We start from the raw sequence: 19,001 nt of genomic DNA on the forward strand, positions 1-19,001 counted from the left end.
AATAAGCATTCTCCAGTTGCATTCCACGGGAAAATCAGCCCCATGTGATCTTACATCTAGTGCGTCTCTATCACACTGCAAATTTCACAATTCAAAGTGTCAAAAGTATTCATAAGGAGAAAAGCATGCTGTTTTGTTCTGCCCTGAACCCAGAAATTTACAAGGGCCTGGCAATTTGCAAACTTCCCTCCACAAAAGTACATTCAACTCGGATTGACTTCAGGTTCTATTTAGATGCTTCTCCACAGGGAGTACCTGAGTAGTGGCTTTAAAAGGATAGGCCAGTTTAATAGCTAATTACAACCATGCTGCAGACTTAGATCACTCATGAACAATACCATGGGAGATCTGCTAGTACTTGAAAAAAATCTTGGCGAAATGGTCTAGATATTCCTTTTGGCAGTTTCCCTGCCAGACAAGAGTCAGGCTGGGACTTCCAACTGCCAGTGCAATCCTGCCATGATCTGAAGCCATTTTCCTGGATCTGGGATGATTATGCAAGGTGGTATCTTCATCACCAAGAGGGAGCTTGTTGCTGCCAGGATGCAAAATTCTGCAGTGCTGTAGTGGGACATCCACCCTGGCACCAGAAGAGGAGTGAGCCACAATTAATGGAACAGAAGATCCTTGAAGATATATTTCTAAAATTTCAAAAAAGGTTTTCCATGAGCCGAGAGCCAACAACGAAAAGTTACAGAGCCTCCAGGGAAGCAGTGGAGCTCATTCTCAGGCTGTTTCTCTGCAACATTCTCCAGCGAGGGCTAGCTGCTGCTGCTGCTACAGCAGAGTGCACTGCCACAACTCTGCTGGCGGACCCTGGAGTTGGTGATGGCAGAACTGAAGAACATAAGAATTAGGAGTAGGCCAGACGGCCCTTCGAACCTGCTCTGCCAATCAAATAAGATCATGGCTGATCTTTGACCCCAAGTCCACTTTCCTGCCCGATCTCCATATCCCTTGATTCCCCTAGAGTCCAAAAATCTATCTATCTCAGCCTTGAATGTACTCAACAACTCAGCATCCACAGCCCTTTGGGGTAGAGAATTCCAAATATTCACAACCCTCTGAGTGAAGAAAGTCCTTCTCAATCTTAAATGGCCGAACCCTTATCCTGAGACTATACCCCCTAGTTCTAGACTTTCCAGCCAGGGGATGCAACCTCTCAGCATCTACCCTGTCAATCTCCTCAGAATCTTATATGTTTCAATGAGATCACCACCCTTTCTTCTAAACTCCAGATAGTATAGGCTCAACCTACTCAATCTCTCCTCATAGGACAACCCTCTCATCCGAGAGATTAATCTAGTGAACCTTCGCTGCACTGCCTCTAAGGCATGTATGTCCTTTCTCAGATAAGTACTCCAGATGTAGTCTCACTAAAGCTCTGTACAATTGTAGTAAGACTTTCTTACTCTTGGAATCCAAACCCTTGCAATAAAGGCCAACATGCCATTTCCCTTTCTAATTGTTTGCTAACTTTCTGAGTTCCCTGTATAAGGGCACCTAAATATTTCTGAACACCAACATTTACTAGCTTTTCACCATTTAAAGATATTCTGTTTATTCATTCTTCCTACCAAACTGAATAACCTCACATTTCCCCACATTTCATCTCATCTCCTATTCACTTAACCTGTCTATATCCCTTTGTAGGCTCTTTGCGTCCTCCTCACATCTTACTTTTCCACCTAGCTTTGTATCATCAGTAAACTTGGATATATTGCACTCAGTCCCTTCATCGAAGTCATTAATATAGATTGTAAATAGCTGAGGCCCAAGCACTGATCCTTGTGGCTCCCCACGACTAACAGCCTGCCAATTTGAAAATGACTTGTTTATCCCTACTTTCTGTATTCTGTCTGTTAACCAATCCTTTGTCCATGCTAACACCTTACCCCCAATCCCATTAGCCCTTATCTTGCCGAACAACCTTTTATGTAGCACCTTATCGAATGCCTTTGGGAAATCCAAATAAATATATTACATCCACTGGTTCCCCTTTATCTACCGTAGTTACATCCTCAAAAAACTCGAATAAATTTGTCAAACACAATTTCCCTTTCTTAAAACCATGTTGACTCTCCCTAATCACATTTTGATTTTCTAAGTACCCTGTTATCATTTCTTTAATAATGGATTCCAGCATATTCCCGGTGACTGATGTCAGACTAACTGGCCTATAGTTCGTGGTTTTCTCATTTCTTGAACAACGGGCTTACATTTTCTACCTTCTAATCCGTTGGGACCATTCTAGAATCTACGGAATTTTGGAAGATCACAACCAATGCGCCCACTATCTCTGCAACCACCTCTTTTAGAACCCCCAGGATGTAGGCCATTAAGTCCAGGGGATTTATCGGCTTTTAGTCCCATTAATTTCTCAAGTACTTTTTCTCTACTGATATTAATTATGTTCCTCACTCTTATTAGATTATTGGTTCCCCACTATTTTTGGTGTGCGTGTTGTGTCTTCTACTCGGAAGACAGATACAAAATATTTGTATAAAGTCTCTGCCATTTCTTTATTCCCCATGAAAATTTCACCTGTCTCAGGCTCTAAGGGACCAATGCTTACTTTTGCTACTCTCTTCCTTTTTTACATACTTGTAAATGCTCTTATAATCTGTTTTTATACTTCTTGCTAGTTTACTCTCACATTCTATTTTCTCCCTTTTTATTAATTTTTGGTCATCCTTTGCTGGTTTCTAAAGCTCTCCCAATCCTCAGGCTTACTATTATTCTTCACAACATTAATCTAATACTATCTTTAAGTTCTTTAGTTAGCCACAGATGGATCACTTTTCCTGTGGAATGTATATTTGTTAAGAATTTTGGAATATTTCTTTAATATTTGCCACTGCTTATTTACCATCATACCTTTTAATCTAATTTCCCAATCTACCTTAGCTAACTCACCCCTCATACCTATGTAATTGGCTTTATTTAACTTTAAAACTCTCGTTTCCGACTGAAGTATTTCACTCAAACTCAATGTGAATTTTAATACATATTATGATCACTCTTCCCCAGAGGATACTTTACTATGAGATTACTAATTAACCCTGTCTCATTACACAATACAAGATCTAAAGTAGCTTGTTCACTGGTTGTTTCCATGGCGTATTGTTCTAGGAAACTGTCTCAAATGCATTCCTCCAGACTACTTTTGGCAATTTGCAGTGGCGGTAGAGAGGAAATTGGATATCCAAGTCCTGCCTCCACCAATGTCATTTACATGAAATGAGGCAGTCTGGGCTCAGGCAGCCTACTACCTGCAGCGTGGGAGGGAAGGAACTTCATGTCAGTGAATATAAGGTTGGGATTGTGCCAGTAGGCCTGTCAGTCTGATTACCTCTGCTATACTACACAACTTTGGGTGATAGAATAGAGGAAAATCCAGCCCAATATTTATCACCAAGCAGGAACTCCATGGGCAAGCACTTATCCATGGTTTCCCTTGAAATGGGTTCCTAAGAAGGTCTATTTTTTGTTCCTTCAGAAATAAATGGCTATATTTGTTCTGTTCCTTGTTTGTTTTCACATGAACTTGTTGCCAACAGCTGTCCTTGGTAGCAGAATAATTTTTTCCTTCTTTTATGAAACTTAATTCTGTGGGAGAAACTTAATTCGGTGGTCTATTGAGAAAAAGAGTTCAATGAAAATATAAGATTTGTTTTCGAAGTAGGGCTTACCAGTACCTTAGAAATGAATATTTTTGTTGACCAGGATAGAGTTCAAATTACAGAAAGTGGAAAGTTCCATGTTAATGCAGAGGGGACACTTGCGATCAGGGACATTGGGCAAGCAGATGAAGGAAGATATGAATGTGCCGCACGGAACATGATCGGCCAAGCAACCACAAATATGCTGCTACAAGTGACTGGTAAGTCCTCTTTTTCAATTGTACATCTATTTGATCTCATAGATCAATTCATTTTCTTTATTGTTTTAATGTTGTTGATTATAATTGTGCCATATGAGTCTGTTGAGAATATCTGCAGATATATGTGAGTATTAACTATGGACTGATGATTATTTATCTATGCAATGAAGTTTTTAGTTTCTGCATGGGATACAGATCTTTTGAAAGTTTATTTTTGGTTGTCTTTTTTTTTACCCCAAATATGGTTGGAGTCCTGTAGCTATATTAGCCTGAGCAGACTGTTCTTTTGATAATAGTGGAGATAAGAGGAACTTCTATCTGGTTTTATCTATTGCTAGTAGAAGCTAGAGTATCAGGTTAGTGTGACTGAAATCCCTTTTTTTTTGAGTCTTGGGAGTTGTTCCCGAATGAAATATCTGACCTCTTATGAGTATGCTAAGTGTGAAATTTCTATTGAGGAGCAAAGTGTTTAGTTCCTTTTTTATGAATGTGTGCTTCATTTCTTTTCTACTTGTTTTTTCTTCCTCAGTTCCAGAGAGGGGTCGGACTGGTGACAACTTTGTTGAATCTTCCATTCGTGAAGCTATTAATAGCGTTGACAGTGCAATTAACTCCACACGCAAGAAATTATTTAACAAGTAAGATATTTTTCTTTTGCCAATTTTTTTCCCACTCCCTCTCCTCCTTACTTCCTTGAAGGTGTTGACTTCTTGTTGGATATGATTCCATGGATGGTGGATGCCCACTATGCAATGACGGTTAGTATTGACAAGCTATTTAACTGTGGTGGGTATCACAGGTGTGCCTGATCCTATTCTCACCAGACTGACACACATATAACCTTCCAGCAGCAGTCACTGGATAGCTATTAGAAATTAGAACCATGGCTATTTTTACCTTTCTTAATCCAAGGCATTGAGGCCAAATGCAGCATCCTTACTGGTGCCTTGGCTGAGATCAACTAACTCAGCACAGACCAGAAATCAAACCTTGATGTTCTGCATAGCTAAGCTAATCACTGGATGAATAAAACTAAGTAAGTTGATAAAGGTCGATGCAAGAAATTTCAAAACAATTTGGGAAAATAATACTCTGTTATAAACTGTACTTTTTGACGTAAATTGGTTCCATGATAAGCTTATTTTACGATGTAAGTAAATTGCATTTTATTACTGTTTGACAGCTTTACTAATCACTACTTCACTGGTGAAATTATTTTGATATATAGAGAGATTCTGGATGGGTCGTTGTCGGTATAACTCAGAGATTAATGCGCTCGATTATATGTGCCATTTCCAGCTTTTCATTGGTACTGGAATTGAGCTTTAACATTTTGAGATCTGGAAATGAGGGTGGACCCCTTAATGTAGGCTTCCACCCCTAATGGCTGCACTGCTGTTTCCAACTGGATCTGGAACCCACAATAATGCATGTACTAATGCTGCCTGGTGCTCATTTTAATAAATAAAGACCAGCTTTGGTGTCTTGTGCACCAAGGCACCAAAGATGACCTAGAATGAAATTACAGTGTATCAGCTGATACTGGCAGATGTGATTTACTTTGGAACCTGCAGCCTGGAGAAGCTTTCAAGAGTGACTACTTGAGTTGCAGGAGGTATTTTTGAGCTAATTTTTTTGGAGTTGCAGCTAGACTGGGCTGATCTTGCCTCTGGCAGCTTGAGGGACTGTGAGAACACTGGGTTATTGTTCCCCTGTACACACAGTGAGAGGTTCTGAGTAACAGCTATTGGATTCCAAATGGGCATTCATTTGTTCTCGATTTGAATGGAGGAGGTGAAGCAGAATAAGATGGAGGAAAGGAGAATGAGGCAACTTTTTGAGGAGTAAGTGCACTACAAGGTATTATCCTTTCCCCCAAAAAATTACAAGCCATACAGAACTTATGAAGATCTCAGTGAAGAGCTCTGCATGAGAAGAATGCACTTTATCAGAAAAACAATAAGAGAATTCCACTAGCTTCTACATGAAGACTTGCATCCAAGATTGTTTGCCCAGACAAGTTGGCCTGTTTAAGTAAATGTGGCCATGGTACTCAACCTTCATGCAATTTTCTCATTTCAAGCAGCCACAGAGATCTATATCATAGCATCCAAATGCCATTCCAACATGGATGCATCAGATCAGTGACACATCTTTTAGGAGACTTGAGGAATTCACACAGATTGGGATGGCAGCAAGGCAGCAGTGTGATAAGCTCATCCAATTTTATCACATTGCTGCGCTACCCAAATGGCAGGGTGCAATTGATGATACGTTCGTTACATTGCAAGCTCTGACAATGAACCCCTTCAACTTTTTTAATATAAAAGGGTGCCACTTGTTGAATGTCCAAACTGTGTGCGACCAGTTGCAAATAATTTTCCATGTGAATGTCACATTTCCTGGAAGTTGACTTGATGCCTTCAACCTCAGGAATTCTTCCTTCCCTTAGATCTTCAAGGGAAATAAGTCAAGTAACTGGTTGGGTTGTGGGTGACAAAACATGGATAATAGGAACATAAGAATTAGGAACAGGAGTAGGCCATTTGGCCCCTCGAGCCTGCTCCGCCATTCAACACGATCATGGCTGATCTGGCTGTGGACTCAGCTCCACTTACCCGCCCGCTCCCCGTATCCATTAATTCCCTTATTGGTTAAAAATCTATCTATCTGTGACTTGAATACATTCAATGAGCTAGCCTCAACTGCTTCCTTGGGCAGAGAATTCCACAGATTCACAACCCTCTGGGAGAAGAAATTCCTTCTCAACTCAGTTTTAAATTGGCTCCCCCGTATTTTGAGGCTGTGTCCCCTAGTTCTAGTCTCCCCGACCAGTGGAAACAACCTCTCTGCCTCAATCTTGTCTATCCCTTTCATTATTTTAAATGTTTCTATAAGATCACCGCTCATCCTTCTGAACTCCAATGAGTAAAGACCCAGTCTACTCAATCTATCATCATAAGGTATCATCCCTCATCTCCGGAATCAGTCTAGTTAATCGTCTCTGTACCCCCTCCAAAGCCAGTATCTCCTTCCTCAAGTAAGGTGACCAAAACTGCACACAGTACTCCAGGTGTGGCCTCACCAATACCCTATACAGTTGCAGCAGGACCTCCCTGCTTTTGTACTCCATCCCTCTCGCAATAAAGGCCAACATTCCATTTGCCTTCCTGATTACCTGCTGCACCTGCAAACTAACTTTTGGGATTCATGCACAAGGACCCCCAGGTCCCTCTGCACCGCAGCATGTTGTAATTTCTCCTCATTCAAATAATATTCCCTTTTACTGTTTTTTTTTCCAAGGTGGATGACCTCACATTTTCCGACATTGTATTCCATCTGCCAAACCTTAGCCCATTCGCTTAACCTATCCAAATCTCTTTGCAGCCTCTCTGTGTCCTCTACACAACCCGCTTTCCCACTAATCTTTGTGTCATCTGCAAATGTTGTTACATTACACTCTGTCCCCTCTTCCAGGTCATCTATGCATATTGTAAACAGTTGTGGTCCCAGCACCGATCCCTGTGGCACACCACTAACCACCGATTTCCAACCCAAAAATGACCCATTTATCCCGAATCTCTGCTTTTGTTAGCCAGCCAATTCTCGATCCATGCTAATACATTTCCTCTGACTCCGCATACCTTTATCTTCTGCAGTAACCTTTTGTGTGGCAACTTATCGAATGCCTTTTGGAAATCTAAATACACCACATCCATCGGTACACCTCTATCCACCATGCTCGTTATATCCTCAAAGAATTCCAGTAAATTAGTTAAACATGATTTCCCCTTCATGAATCCATGTTGCAACTGCTTGATTGCACTATTCCTATCTTGATGTCCCGCTATTTCTTCCTTAATGATAGTTTCAAGCATTTTCCCCACTACAGATGTTAAACTAACCGGCCTATAGTTACCTGCTTTTTGTCTGCCCCCTTTTTTAAACAGAGGCGTTACATTAGCTGCTTTCCAATCCGATGGTACCTCCCCAGAGTCCAGAGAATTTTGGTAGATTATAACGAATGTATCTGCTATAACTTCCGCCATCTCTTTTAATACCCTGGGATGCATTTCATCAGGACCAGGGGACTTATCTACCTTGAGTCCCATTAGCCTGTCCAGCACTACCCCCCTAGTGATAGTGATTGTCTCAAGGTCCTCCCTTCCCACATTCCTGTGACTAGCAATTTTTGGCGTGGTTTTTTTGTCTTCCACTGTGAAGACTGAAGCAAAATAATTGTTTAAGGTCTCAGCCATTTCCACATTTCCCATTATTAAATCCCCCTTCTCATCTTCTAAGGGACCAACATTTACTTTAGTCACTCTTTTCCGTTTTATATATCTGTAAAAGCTTTTACTATCTGTTTTTATGTTTTGCGCAAGTTTACCTTCGTAATCTATCTTTCCTTTCTTTATTGCTTTTTTAGTCATTCTTTGCTGCTGTTTAAAATTTTCCCAATCTTCTAGTTTCCCACTAACCTTGGCCACTTTATACGCATTGGTCTTTAATTTGATACTCTCCTTTATTTCCTTGGTTATCCACAGCTGGTTATCCCTTCTCTTACCGCCCTTCTTTTTCACTGGAATATATTTTTGTTGCGCACTATGAAAGAGCTCCTTAAAAGTCCTCCACTGTTCCTCAATTGTGCCACCATTTAGTCTGTGTTTCCAGTCTACTTTAGCCAACTCTGCCCTCATCCCACTGTAGTCCCCTTTCTTTAAGCATAGTACGCTCGTTTCTGACACAACTTCCTCACCCTCAATCTGTATTACAAATTCAACCATACTGTGCTCACTCATTCCGAGAGGATCTTTTACAAGGAGATCATTTATTTTTCCTGTCTCATTACACAGGAGCAGATCTAAGATAGCTTGCTCCCTTGTAGGTTCTGTAACATAATGTTCTAAGAAACAATCTTGTATGCATTCTATGAATTCCTTCTCCAGGCTACCCCGTGCAATTTGATTTGACCAATCGATATGTAGGTTAAAATCCCCCATGACTACTTCCGTTCCTTTTTCACATGCCTCCATTATTCCCTTGATTATTGCCCACCCCACCATGAAGTTATTATTTGGTGGCCTATAAACTACGCCCACCAGTGACTTTTTCCCCTCACTATCTCTAATCTCCACCCACAATGATTCAACATTTTGTTCATTAGAGCCAATATCGTCTCTCACAACTGCCCTGATATCATCCTTTATTAACAGAGCTACCCCACCTCCTTTCCCTTCTTGTCTATCTTTCCGAATTGTCAGATATCCCTGTATGTTTAATTCCCAGTCTTGGCCACCCTGCAACCATGTTTCTGTAATGGCCACCAAATCATACCCATTTGTAATGATTTGTGCCGTCAACTCATTTACTTTATTTCAAATGTTGCGTGCGTTTAGGTCGAGTGTTTTAATCCTAGTTTTTAAACCATGAGTTTTAGTTTTGACCCCTCCTGCAGCCCCTTTATATTCAGTGGCCCTTTTTGTTTTTTGCCTTGGGTTTCTCTGTCCTCCACTTTTACTCATCTCCTTTCTGTCTTTTGCTTTTGTCTCCTTTTTGTTTCCCTCTGTCTCCCTGCATTGGTTGCCATCCCTCTGCCATATTAGTTTAACTCCTCCCCAACAGCACTAGCAAACACTCCCCCAAGGACATTGGTTCCGGTCCTGCCAGGTGCAGACCGTCCAGTTTGTACTGGTCCCACCTCCCCCAGAACCGATTCCAATGCCCCAGGAATTTGAATCCCTCCCTGTTGCACCCTGCTCAAGCCATGTATTCATCTGAGCTATCCTGCGATTCCTACTCTGACTAGTACGTGGCACTGGTAGCAATCCCGAGATTACTACTTTTGCAGTCCTATATTTTAATTTAGCTCCTAGCTCCTTAAATTTGTCTCTTACGACCTCATCCTTTTTTTACCTATATCGTTGGTGCCAATGTGCACCACGACAACTGGCTGTTCACCCTCCCTTTTCAGAATGTCCTGCACCAGCTCCGAGACATCCTTGACCCTTGCACCAGGGAGGCAATATACCATTCTGGAGTCGCGGTTGTGGCCGCAGAAACGCCTATCTATTCCCCTTACAATCGAATCCCCTATCACTATCGCTCTCCCACTCTTTTTCCTGCCCTCCTGTGCAGCAGAGCCAGCCACAGTGCCATAAACTTGGCTGCTGCTGCCCTCCCTTGATGAGTCATCCCCCTCAACAGTACTCAAAACAGTGTATCTGTAATGATCCCTCTGTGCCTAGAGGAAAAGTAAGCTTACAGTCATTTGAATATCTGAAATAATGGAAGGTGCTACTGGTCTCCATCTTTCCAGGGGGGTTTGCTGGAAAGTCACTGAGTTCTTCCTCAAAGACATGAGTGTCATGCCAACAGTTCCTGTGAGGAATAAAGGATAAGCATGATGAGTGTCTTACCTAACCCGGCTATGGTCAGGTCATTGAATGTTTTGCAGCATTGCTCCACTGTACTGGGCACTGGATGTGCCACTGCCACCTCCATCCTCACCCGCCTCCTGACCGCACGTCTTATCTAGGAGGGACTGCAATTCATCGTCCGCAAAGTTGAAGGCCCTCTTTTTGTCAGCCTTCTCTTGTGAATCACTAATTTGTGAGAAGAAATGGAGTCTCTTTACAGAGCAATTTAAATGAATTATTTAAAAAAAATTTATAACAGAGAGTTGTGTGCTGTTCACCTTGCACTCTCCAGCTTTTACTCTGAAGGGAAAAAAAATCTCCCATTTTTGCTGCTCTTCAACCTAACATCTTGAGACCCCATTGGTTCTGATTACGTTCAAACCACACTGGTCAATTACGTTTAGTTGCGATTATTTTACATTTCGGTTGTATGAAATTGCAGAAAATTTAAGCATAACTTGACATCGGCAAAATGGACACGGGAATGAGCATAATTTCAAGTCCAACTTCTGGGTTGTGCCATGCATAAAATTCCAGGCCTGAATCTTTAAACAATCAGCTGGAGACCTGCTTATAATGAAGTGAGATGAATGTTAAATGTTTGACTATCATGAGGCAATCTGCCCAGTGGCCAAGCTGACAAAACTCAACTGTGGCTCAGAGATTAGCCTCCTTAATCATGTGTGCACTTTTCATGACTGCTTTCCATTACATTTGATGCCCATCTGATACAACTATAGCTGCGATCTCAAATGGTAAAGAGGAACAGTACAATCCTAATTATCTGCACTTTCACTAAATATATTCTTGTTTATCTTTGAGAATTTTCTGGGGAGTCAGGAAACCAGTGGATTGCACAGTAAAAAGCAATGAGAGAGGGGATCACAGTAATCAGCTTTTCTGTGGGAGCAAGGGAGCCTTTTACACATCACACTCCTTACATTATGTTTTTTCACACATTTTATTGAGTTATTTTTGCACTAATAAGATTTATAAGCAGAGCAAGCCACACGAACCCTTCAGACCCTCTAATCAGCTGATCCCTGCATTCCTTTCTCTTGCTGTTTACTACAGCTGCTCAGTTCCAGTGGAAGCTTGTTTAACTGCCTATTTCTGTTATCTACTGGGGGGCTCCAATCCAGCAGGTAATGAAGGTGCCACCATTCAGGTTTTCTAAATCTAGGCCCTGATTTTTACTCCGGGTCAGTTTTCAGCTGGTGAATTTTGGTTTCATTTGAAAACTCACCTGCTGTAGCCAAAAACAGGCTCAGGGCATTTTAACTCCTGGGCCTCATTATAATCTCATCAGTGGGTTTTACTCTGAATTGGTTGACCCAACTGGAAACCCGCCCATCTCCAGGGTGAAATTTCCGGCAGGTCAGCAAGAGGCCTATTTAAGGCAGGAATGCACCTCTTGAAGCGAGTATCCATTCTCTTGTGGCTTGTTTTGTTTGCAAGGTAGTGGAAGAAAAATCTTCACAGAATTGAGTAAGGGGCAGGCATCACGGTTTTCAGAAGCCTCCCTGTAGCTGATTCTGGATGAGGTGAGGGCAAGAAGGGAAGACCTGTCCCCCAGCAGTGCCAAGCAGGTTAACAAACATAGTTTCCACCAGGCATGGATACAGATTTCAGAGATTATCGGCTCCAGGGAGTGTCATCCCCAGGACCTGGATACATTGCTTCAATGGCTTCACTAGAGTAGTACGGGTCAGTACTACTCTTCATTTATCCTCCTCTTTCTACAACACATGGCAGAAGTCCTTCACTCCCCTCCCCAGCACTGGGAACAATTCCTTTCCTGCTGTAACTTCCTTCACCACCTAATACAAGGACACAAGAGACTACCTCTAATTCTAACTTCAAACTCACATTCACTTCCTCCCTTCACACCAGCCACGACAATCAATACTCAGATTTTTTTCAATTACATTAGGATAAAAAGGGTAGTCAGGAGCAATGTTAGCCCCTTAAAAACTGAAAGGTGTGGTATTGTCAATGATAACACAATGCGGACATGTTGAATAATTACTTTGTGTCAGTATTTACAGTAGAAGAGGAGGATGGCATGTTGGAAATCCCAAGGAAACTATTATTGAACTGGGGACAGCAATTCAATAAAATTAATGTCAGTAAAATAACAATAATGAAGAAAATAATGGCACTAAAGAGTGACAAATCTCCAGGAGCAGATGGTTTCCATCCCAGGGATGTAAAGGAAGTAGGTGAGCATGTTGCAGATGCCCTAACTATAATCTTCCAAAGTTCTCTAGATTCAGGAAATGTCCTTATCGATCAGAAAATTGCGCAAATCATTCCGCTTTTTAAGAATGACGGGAGAGGGAAACCGTGGAATTATAGACCAATCTGGCATCTGTTGTCGGGAAATTGCGAGGGCTGGATTTTCGGCTGTGCTCATTTTGGGGCGGTAATGGTGGCAGGGCGGTAAAGTTTGCGCCCAGGAACAGTTTGTGCCTCAGTCAGCAAAATTTGGCAGCCTGGTCCTGAGTGTGGAGCAGAGCACTAAGGAAGGTGTTGCACACCCTTCATAGGGTGTTAGGTTGGCTAAGAATGTAAAAATCCCAAGCTAAACAGTCGGTCTCGGACCGCTCTAAGAGAAGCCTGGGGTGAGAAAAAAAATTGAAAACAACCCACCAACAACATTCCCAATAAATAACTCACGCCACCACAACATAAAGCGCAAAATAAAAACAATCACACTTACCTGAGGTCGACATTATTTACCTCACTGAAGCCGTTACAGTTCAGGCCGCCCGCTTTTACAGATGGTTCAAGCATGGCACTCTACAGAGTGCTACGGATCAGGCGGGAGCCAAAAATCGAGCCGGTGTCACAACCAGGGATGGTACACATCGGCTCGCCTCTTCCGGGTGGTAATGCTTTCCCCCACCCTCTGCCGAAACCGACCCCAAAAATCCCGGCGGGGCACTGGAAGATGGCCACCCAAAAGAGCCATTGCCGCCATTGCTGCCTCTCCGGGGCAAAAACAAAGGTGGCAACAAGCCAATAATCCAGCCCTTAGAGTCTATAATTAAGGATAGGGTGCCTGAACACCTTCAACATTTTCAGTTGATCACAGAGAGTCAGCATGGATTTGTGAAAGGTATGTCGTGCCTGACAAACCTGATTGAATTTTTTGAAGATGTGAATAAAGTAGTGGATAGGGGAATGTCTATGGATGTTATTTGTATGCTCTTCCAGAAGTCATTTGGTAAAGTCCCACACAAGAGACTGTTAACTAAGGTAGAAGCCCATGGAATAGAGGGCAAATTATTGACCTGGTTAGAAAATTGGCTGAGAGGCAGAAGACAGAGAGTAGAGATAATGGGCAGGATGTGATTAGTGGTGTCCCACAGGGATCTGTGTTGGAGCCTCAACTATTCACAATATTCATTAACAAATTGGATGATGGCATAGAAAGTCATATATCCAAATTTGTCGATGACACAAAGATAGGCGGCATTGTAGGTAGTGTAGATGAAAACATAAAATTACAAAGGGATATTGATAGATTAAGTGAATGGGTAAAATTGTGGCAAATGGTTTCCAATGTAAGCAAACATGAGGTCATCCATTTTGAACCTAAAAAGGATAGAACAGGGTAAAAGCAATCACAGAAAAGCTAAAAACAGTGGAGATCCAAAGAGACTAGGGAGTCCAGGTACGTAGATCATTGAAATGTCATGAACAGGTACAGAAAATAATTTAAAAGTTTTATGGAATGCTGGCCTTTATAACTAGAGGACTAAAATACAAGGTGTAGAAGTTATGCAGCAGCTGTACAAAACCCTGGTTAGACCACACCTGGAGAACTGTGAGCAGTTCTGGGCACCACATCTTAAGAAGGATATATTGGCCTTGGAGGGAGTGCAGTGAAGGTTTACCAGAATGATACCCGGACTTCAAGGATTAAGTTATGAGAGAGATTACACAAATTAGGGTTGTAGTCCCTAGAATTTAGAAGGTTAAGGGTTGATCTGATCGATGTTTTCAGGATATTAAGGGGAACAGATAGTGAGAAACCATTTCCGCTGGCTGGGGGTTCTACGACTAGGGGGCATACACTAAAAATTAGAGCCACAACTTTCAGGAGTGAAATGAGAAAACACTTCTACACACAAAGCGTGGTAGAAGTTTGGAACTCTTTTCCGCAAATGGCAATTGATGCTAGATCGGTTGTTAATTTTAAATCAGAGATTGATAGCATTTTGTGAACTAAAGATATTAATGGACATAGACCAAAGGCAGGTATATAGGGCTCAATTTTCCCCAAAGCATTTTTTTGGCATACTTGAAGAATTACGCCTGATTTTTTGGGGCCCAAGTATGCAAAAAAAAATGTTCTAAGTTTCCCCGTTGGATCGCTTCATTTTGGCGTGGCCTAACCCGATCTTTAGTTTTGGGGATGGAGCCTTGATGTGTGCCAAAAAGATCAGGCTGCCATGGTAACCAGGGACACAATGCGAGCTGAGGCTGCAAAGTGAAGCATACAGCCAGCTCCCAACACATTAAAAGAATTGAAAAACACATAGCAGCAACTTACCTCCAAGGGCTTGAAGGGCTTGACGGTCCGGTCCCATTCTTGGTCCTCAATCTCCCAGTCCGGTCTCTCTCTCGCTCTCTCTCGGACTGGACTGTGTGTGTGAACCAGGGACCGAGAATGGGACCAGACTGTGTGTGTGAACCGGGAACTGAGAATGGGATCGGACTGGACAGCCTTCGGACGGGGTTGGAGGTAAGTTGCTGCTATGTGTTTTTCAATTCTTTCACTGTATCCAGGCATCTACTGCACCGCTTTTCTTACCTGCGCTGATTTCTTTAACTCTAGGGAAGGTTTTTCTAGAGAGGCCACATATGCTGGCCTAATCACAACTGGAGTAACTTTCAGCTGGCCAAACTTCCTTAAATGGCCAGAAATGGCATCGGGGGCTGATGGCTGAAAAAAAACTGACTTAAAAAAATCGTAACTACCTGAGTTACACTGGTGCAAATTGATTGGGGAAACTGTAATTTTTCAACTAAGGCCAAAAAGAACAGCCTGCTCCAAAAAAACGGCGCAAATCACGGGGGAAAATTGAGCCCATAGAGTTAGATCGCAGATCAGCCATGATCTTATTGAATGGCGGAACAGGCTCGAGGGGCTAAATGGCCTACTCCTGTTCCTATGTTTCTATGAACAGCATTCTCCTTTCACCTGGTAGCTTTTGCAGAATCAGTACCTTCTCTCAGGACTCCTTCTGCACCACACTCCATTCAAAGCCTCCTCATCCTGCTTGCATCTTGCTTCTTCTCCCTCCCAATATATGTCCCACCATCACAAGCCCCACACATCTACTCTCCTTTTATTATCCAGTTACTGACTGCTCTTCTCTCTTTGTGCAAGACAAAATGACATATAATAATAGTTGGAGGATTAAGACTGGGGATGACCAGTTAATCTCATGACCCAGAAAGAGCTCGAGCAGCAAACCATGGATATTTGTCGGCCTGCCAGAACTGGACACATCAGGCATTTTGAGGCTGGGTTAACAGTGAACAGGGTCTCTAACAATTATTTTTACCCCTTCATTAAACACTGGAAAAATACACAGCCAGCGTGACTACATCAAATTATTTGAATGTGTATTGAAATGCATGTCTTCTGCAGCTGCGCAGTCTCCTAGTGCCATCCTGACTACTGTCCCTTTTCTCTAGATCCTTTTCAACAGCTAGAGCCCCCAGAAGTAGATACCTCAGAGGAGGAGAATATTTCTGATGAGGCATTGTCATGTACTCCATCACTCCCAAGCACCAGCACAGAGATTGGCATCTCGACTGTGTTAGAGAGGGAGGTAAAGGGGTCTGCACATTGTGATGCTCCTAGCATTTATGTGCAGGAGTAGATGGCAATGGCAGGAAGGTGCACAGGAGACAGCTCGCAAAGGGCAAGGTATGCAAGGGCACATTTGGTGCAAGTTCAAACGGCTGCCATGCAGACTCTGGGCTCAAACCTGAACTCTGCCTTGGATAGACAGACATTGACTTTGGAGAGATTGGTAGAGCAAGTGGATAGGCACTTTCAAGGAGTCAGTCATATTCTACAATCTGTGCTCTTGCAGATCAGAGGAAGTGACGAGCCCCAGCCTCATGGGAGTTGGAAGTGGTGCAGTGGAAGTGGCATGTCTTGCTCTCTCTTGGGATGTCAGCACATTTATTTCCTTAACATTCTCTCTCAATATCCAGTATGGTGCCAGAAAAACAACTGGGCCAGTCTACTCCGGGAGAAGCTAATTGTGCAGCATTCTGTGGCCAGACCATCAGGCTCAAGCACCCAAGAGTCCACGGTCATCTCAAGGGTCCCCACATAAGCAACAGCAGCCTCCCACCAGCTCTACTGTAGAGTGAGGATACCTTCTATGCCTGTATTAAGAAAAGCACTATGGGTTGTGCACTAGGGTTTCAAAAGATTTTAGTTCAATCTTCTGTTTGTAAATAAATTCATCACTTTCATATTTAGGAGTTTGTTGTCTGGTCTCATCATTGAAGTTAATTAGTCTGCATTTCACTCATTGTAGAAGTTGGCTGAAGGATGTCTGTTCATTAATGGACAATGAAGGGAGTGGGGAAAGGCGAAACAATTACTATTGGGGAAAGGGTCCTTTTTGTCACAATTCAGGCTAGTGGTTTCAGAAGGTTAAGAACAGAGTTTCTCTATTAACTGATCGTTGGCCTCTCTGCCTGCCTCCTCATGTGTTGTGCTCTAACAGACCCAGATGCTGCTCAGTCTGGTTGCTGAGGCTGCTGTTTCTCTTCATCCAGTTGTCACTTCAGCCAGAGTACAGAAGCAATTCGTGACAAGCAGAGTTTTTAATCAGGATGAGTGAAGCCAAAAAGTAGGTAAAAATTTATGTGGTAGTTTACCAGTGTTTGGATATTCAATAAGCTTTGCAGCACAAGCATTTCTGTAATCTTCTGCCTTCAGATAAGTTCCCCTTTAAATTCTTCACCAGTTCTTGTCAGTCAGTTTCTGAGACCAATCCTTCGAAGTTTTACTGAGCGTGTTGGCCGATAATCCCGCCCAGTTAAATTAATTAAAGTGGAACATATGAGCAGGAGCAGGTTTTTCAGCCACTTGAACCTGTTCCACCATTTAGTCAGATCATAGCTGCTCTGTACCTCAACTTCATTTATACACAATTAATCCATATCGCTTGATATACTTATGTAACAAAAATTACATCATGGGACCATGATTTGCATATATTTATTAGGCATCTGCCTGTTTCCATGGTCAACAAATCAATTTTTTGCAATTTTAACAGCTCTCCTACCTGAGCAGATGGGGTTAAAATCAGACCCCTAATTTTGGTTCATAATTATTGGCACACCATTAATTATAACATTCTAAGTTTAAAAAGTCTGCTTTGTTGGGCTTTCAAAATAGCTATAGTTACAATGCAAAGAGAAATGGTTAGAAAAAGTACACATCCTAGCTGAGAAAAGCCCAAATTTGAGAGTCACTCATGACGGCTATAGCTATAGCTGTGATGTCAGAATTCTGAAGTTAATCCTGCCATCACATTGTTGCTGGACTACAGTTTATTTGAGGTAAATGGATCAAAAATGCCTTTTACTATATTTAAAATGTGTAAAAATGCATTTCTAAAGGAATTACATTGTCCAAATGTTATGAACAATTAGAGAGTTCTACATGTGTTGCATTGAGACTCTGTTTGCCTTTTCTTGTACATTTTCTTTCTAGACGCCCACTCAGTCCAAATGACCTGCTGGCTTTGTTCCGTTATCCACGGGATCCCTTCACTGTGGAGACAGCAAGAGCAGGAGAGATCTTTGAGCGGACCTTGCAGTTGATACAGAACCATGTCAAGCAAGGCTTAGCTGTGGACTTCAATGACATAGGTATGGTCCCAAGTCAAAAGAGAAACAAAATAACCAGAGGTTACCAAACATATCTGAAACGTCCAAAAAGGTAAAATATAATACCAATGAGGATTCTTTTACATTTACAATTATTAAGACAACATTTTGCTTTTGTTATTCATAATGTTTGCACCAGTTATGATTTCCTCTGAAATTATGTTAAAATGCAATTTATATACTGAAAATAGCAAACATACTGACAAACAAAATGAAAACTAAAATATTTAATGATTACCAGATAGATAGATGAGGAACCCACTCCTCACTCATCCATCCAGAAAAGCCTGCAATCCCTGATCAACTATTTCTTAAATGATCCAACTAACCTCCTCAAAATTCCATTTCCACTGTTTATCACTCATTAGGGATTATTTTAATTTTACTGCCAGGTGAAAATGGGTGATGGCGACTCAGCTGTTGTACACCACACCCAATTCTCTTTTTGCAGCGATAAAAGTTAAAATCACCTCTTCTGTGTGAAGAACGTTCTAACATTAGTCCTAAATTTGCCTTTCATTAGTTTGAAGCTGTTCCACCTTATCATACTGTTATGTTTTGCATTTACCTTTACTATCCATATCTTATCTTCTTTATCTCTTCTTTATCTCTATAACGTGGTATTACATCACAGATTTTTCTGTATGTGTGTGTATGTTCCCTATAATCAATAATTATCATTAATTTTTGTACTGGGGTAGACTTAAAGTTGGGATATTTACTTTATCCCCAAGTGCTTCTCTTACAGTTTCCATCTGTATTCT

The 19,001-nt window shown here is 41.8% G+C and overlaps 1 protein-coding gene across 1 annotated transcript in view; it reads left to right on the plus strand.

Moving 5' to 3' along the window:
- The window catches only part of LOC139275249 (peroxidasin homolog), an 813,818-nt gene that overhangs the window by 689,020 nt on the left and 105,797 nt on the right, over positions 1-19,001 (plus strand). The window contains exons 14-16 of the mRNA XM_070892453.1: positions 3,727-3,883; positions 4,413-4,521; positions 18,062-18,219. Of these exons, the coding sequence (XP_070748554.1) occupies positions 3,727-3,883; positions 4,413-4,521; positions 18,062-18,219 (424 nt within the window). The remainder of the gene's footprint in view (positions 1-3,726; positions 3,884-4,412; positions 4,522-18,061; positions 18,220-19,001) is intronic.

The sequence above is a fragment of the Pristiophorus japonicus genome, chromosome 1, assembly GCF_044704955.1.
Source record: "Pristiophorus japonicus isolate sPriJap1 chromosome 1, sPriJap1.hap1, whole genome shotgun sequence".
In the NCBI taxonomy this organism is placed as follows: domain Eukaryota; kingdom Metazoa; phylum Chordata; class Chondrichthyes; family Pristiophoridae; genus Pristiophorus; species Pristiophorus japonicus.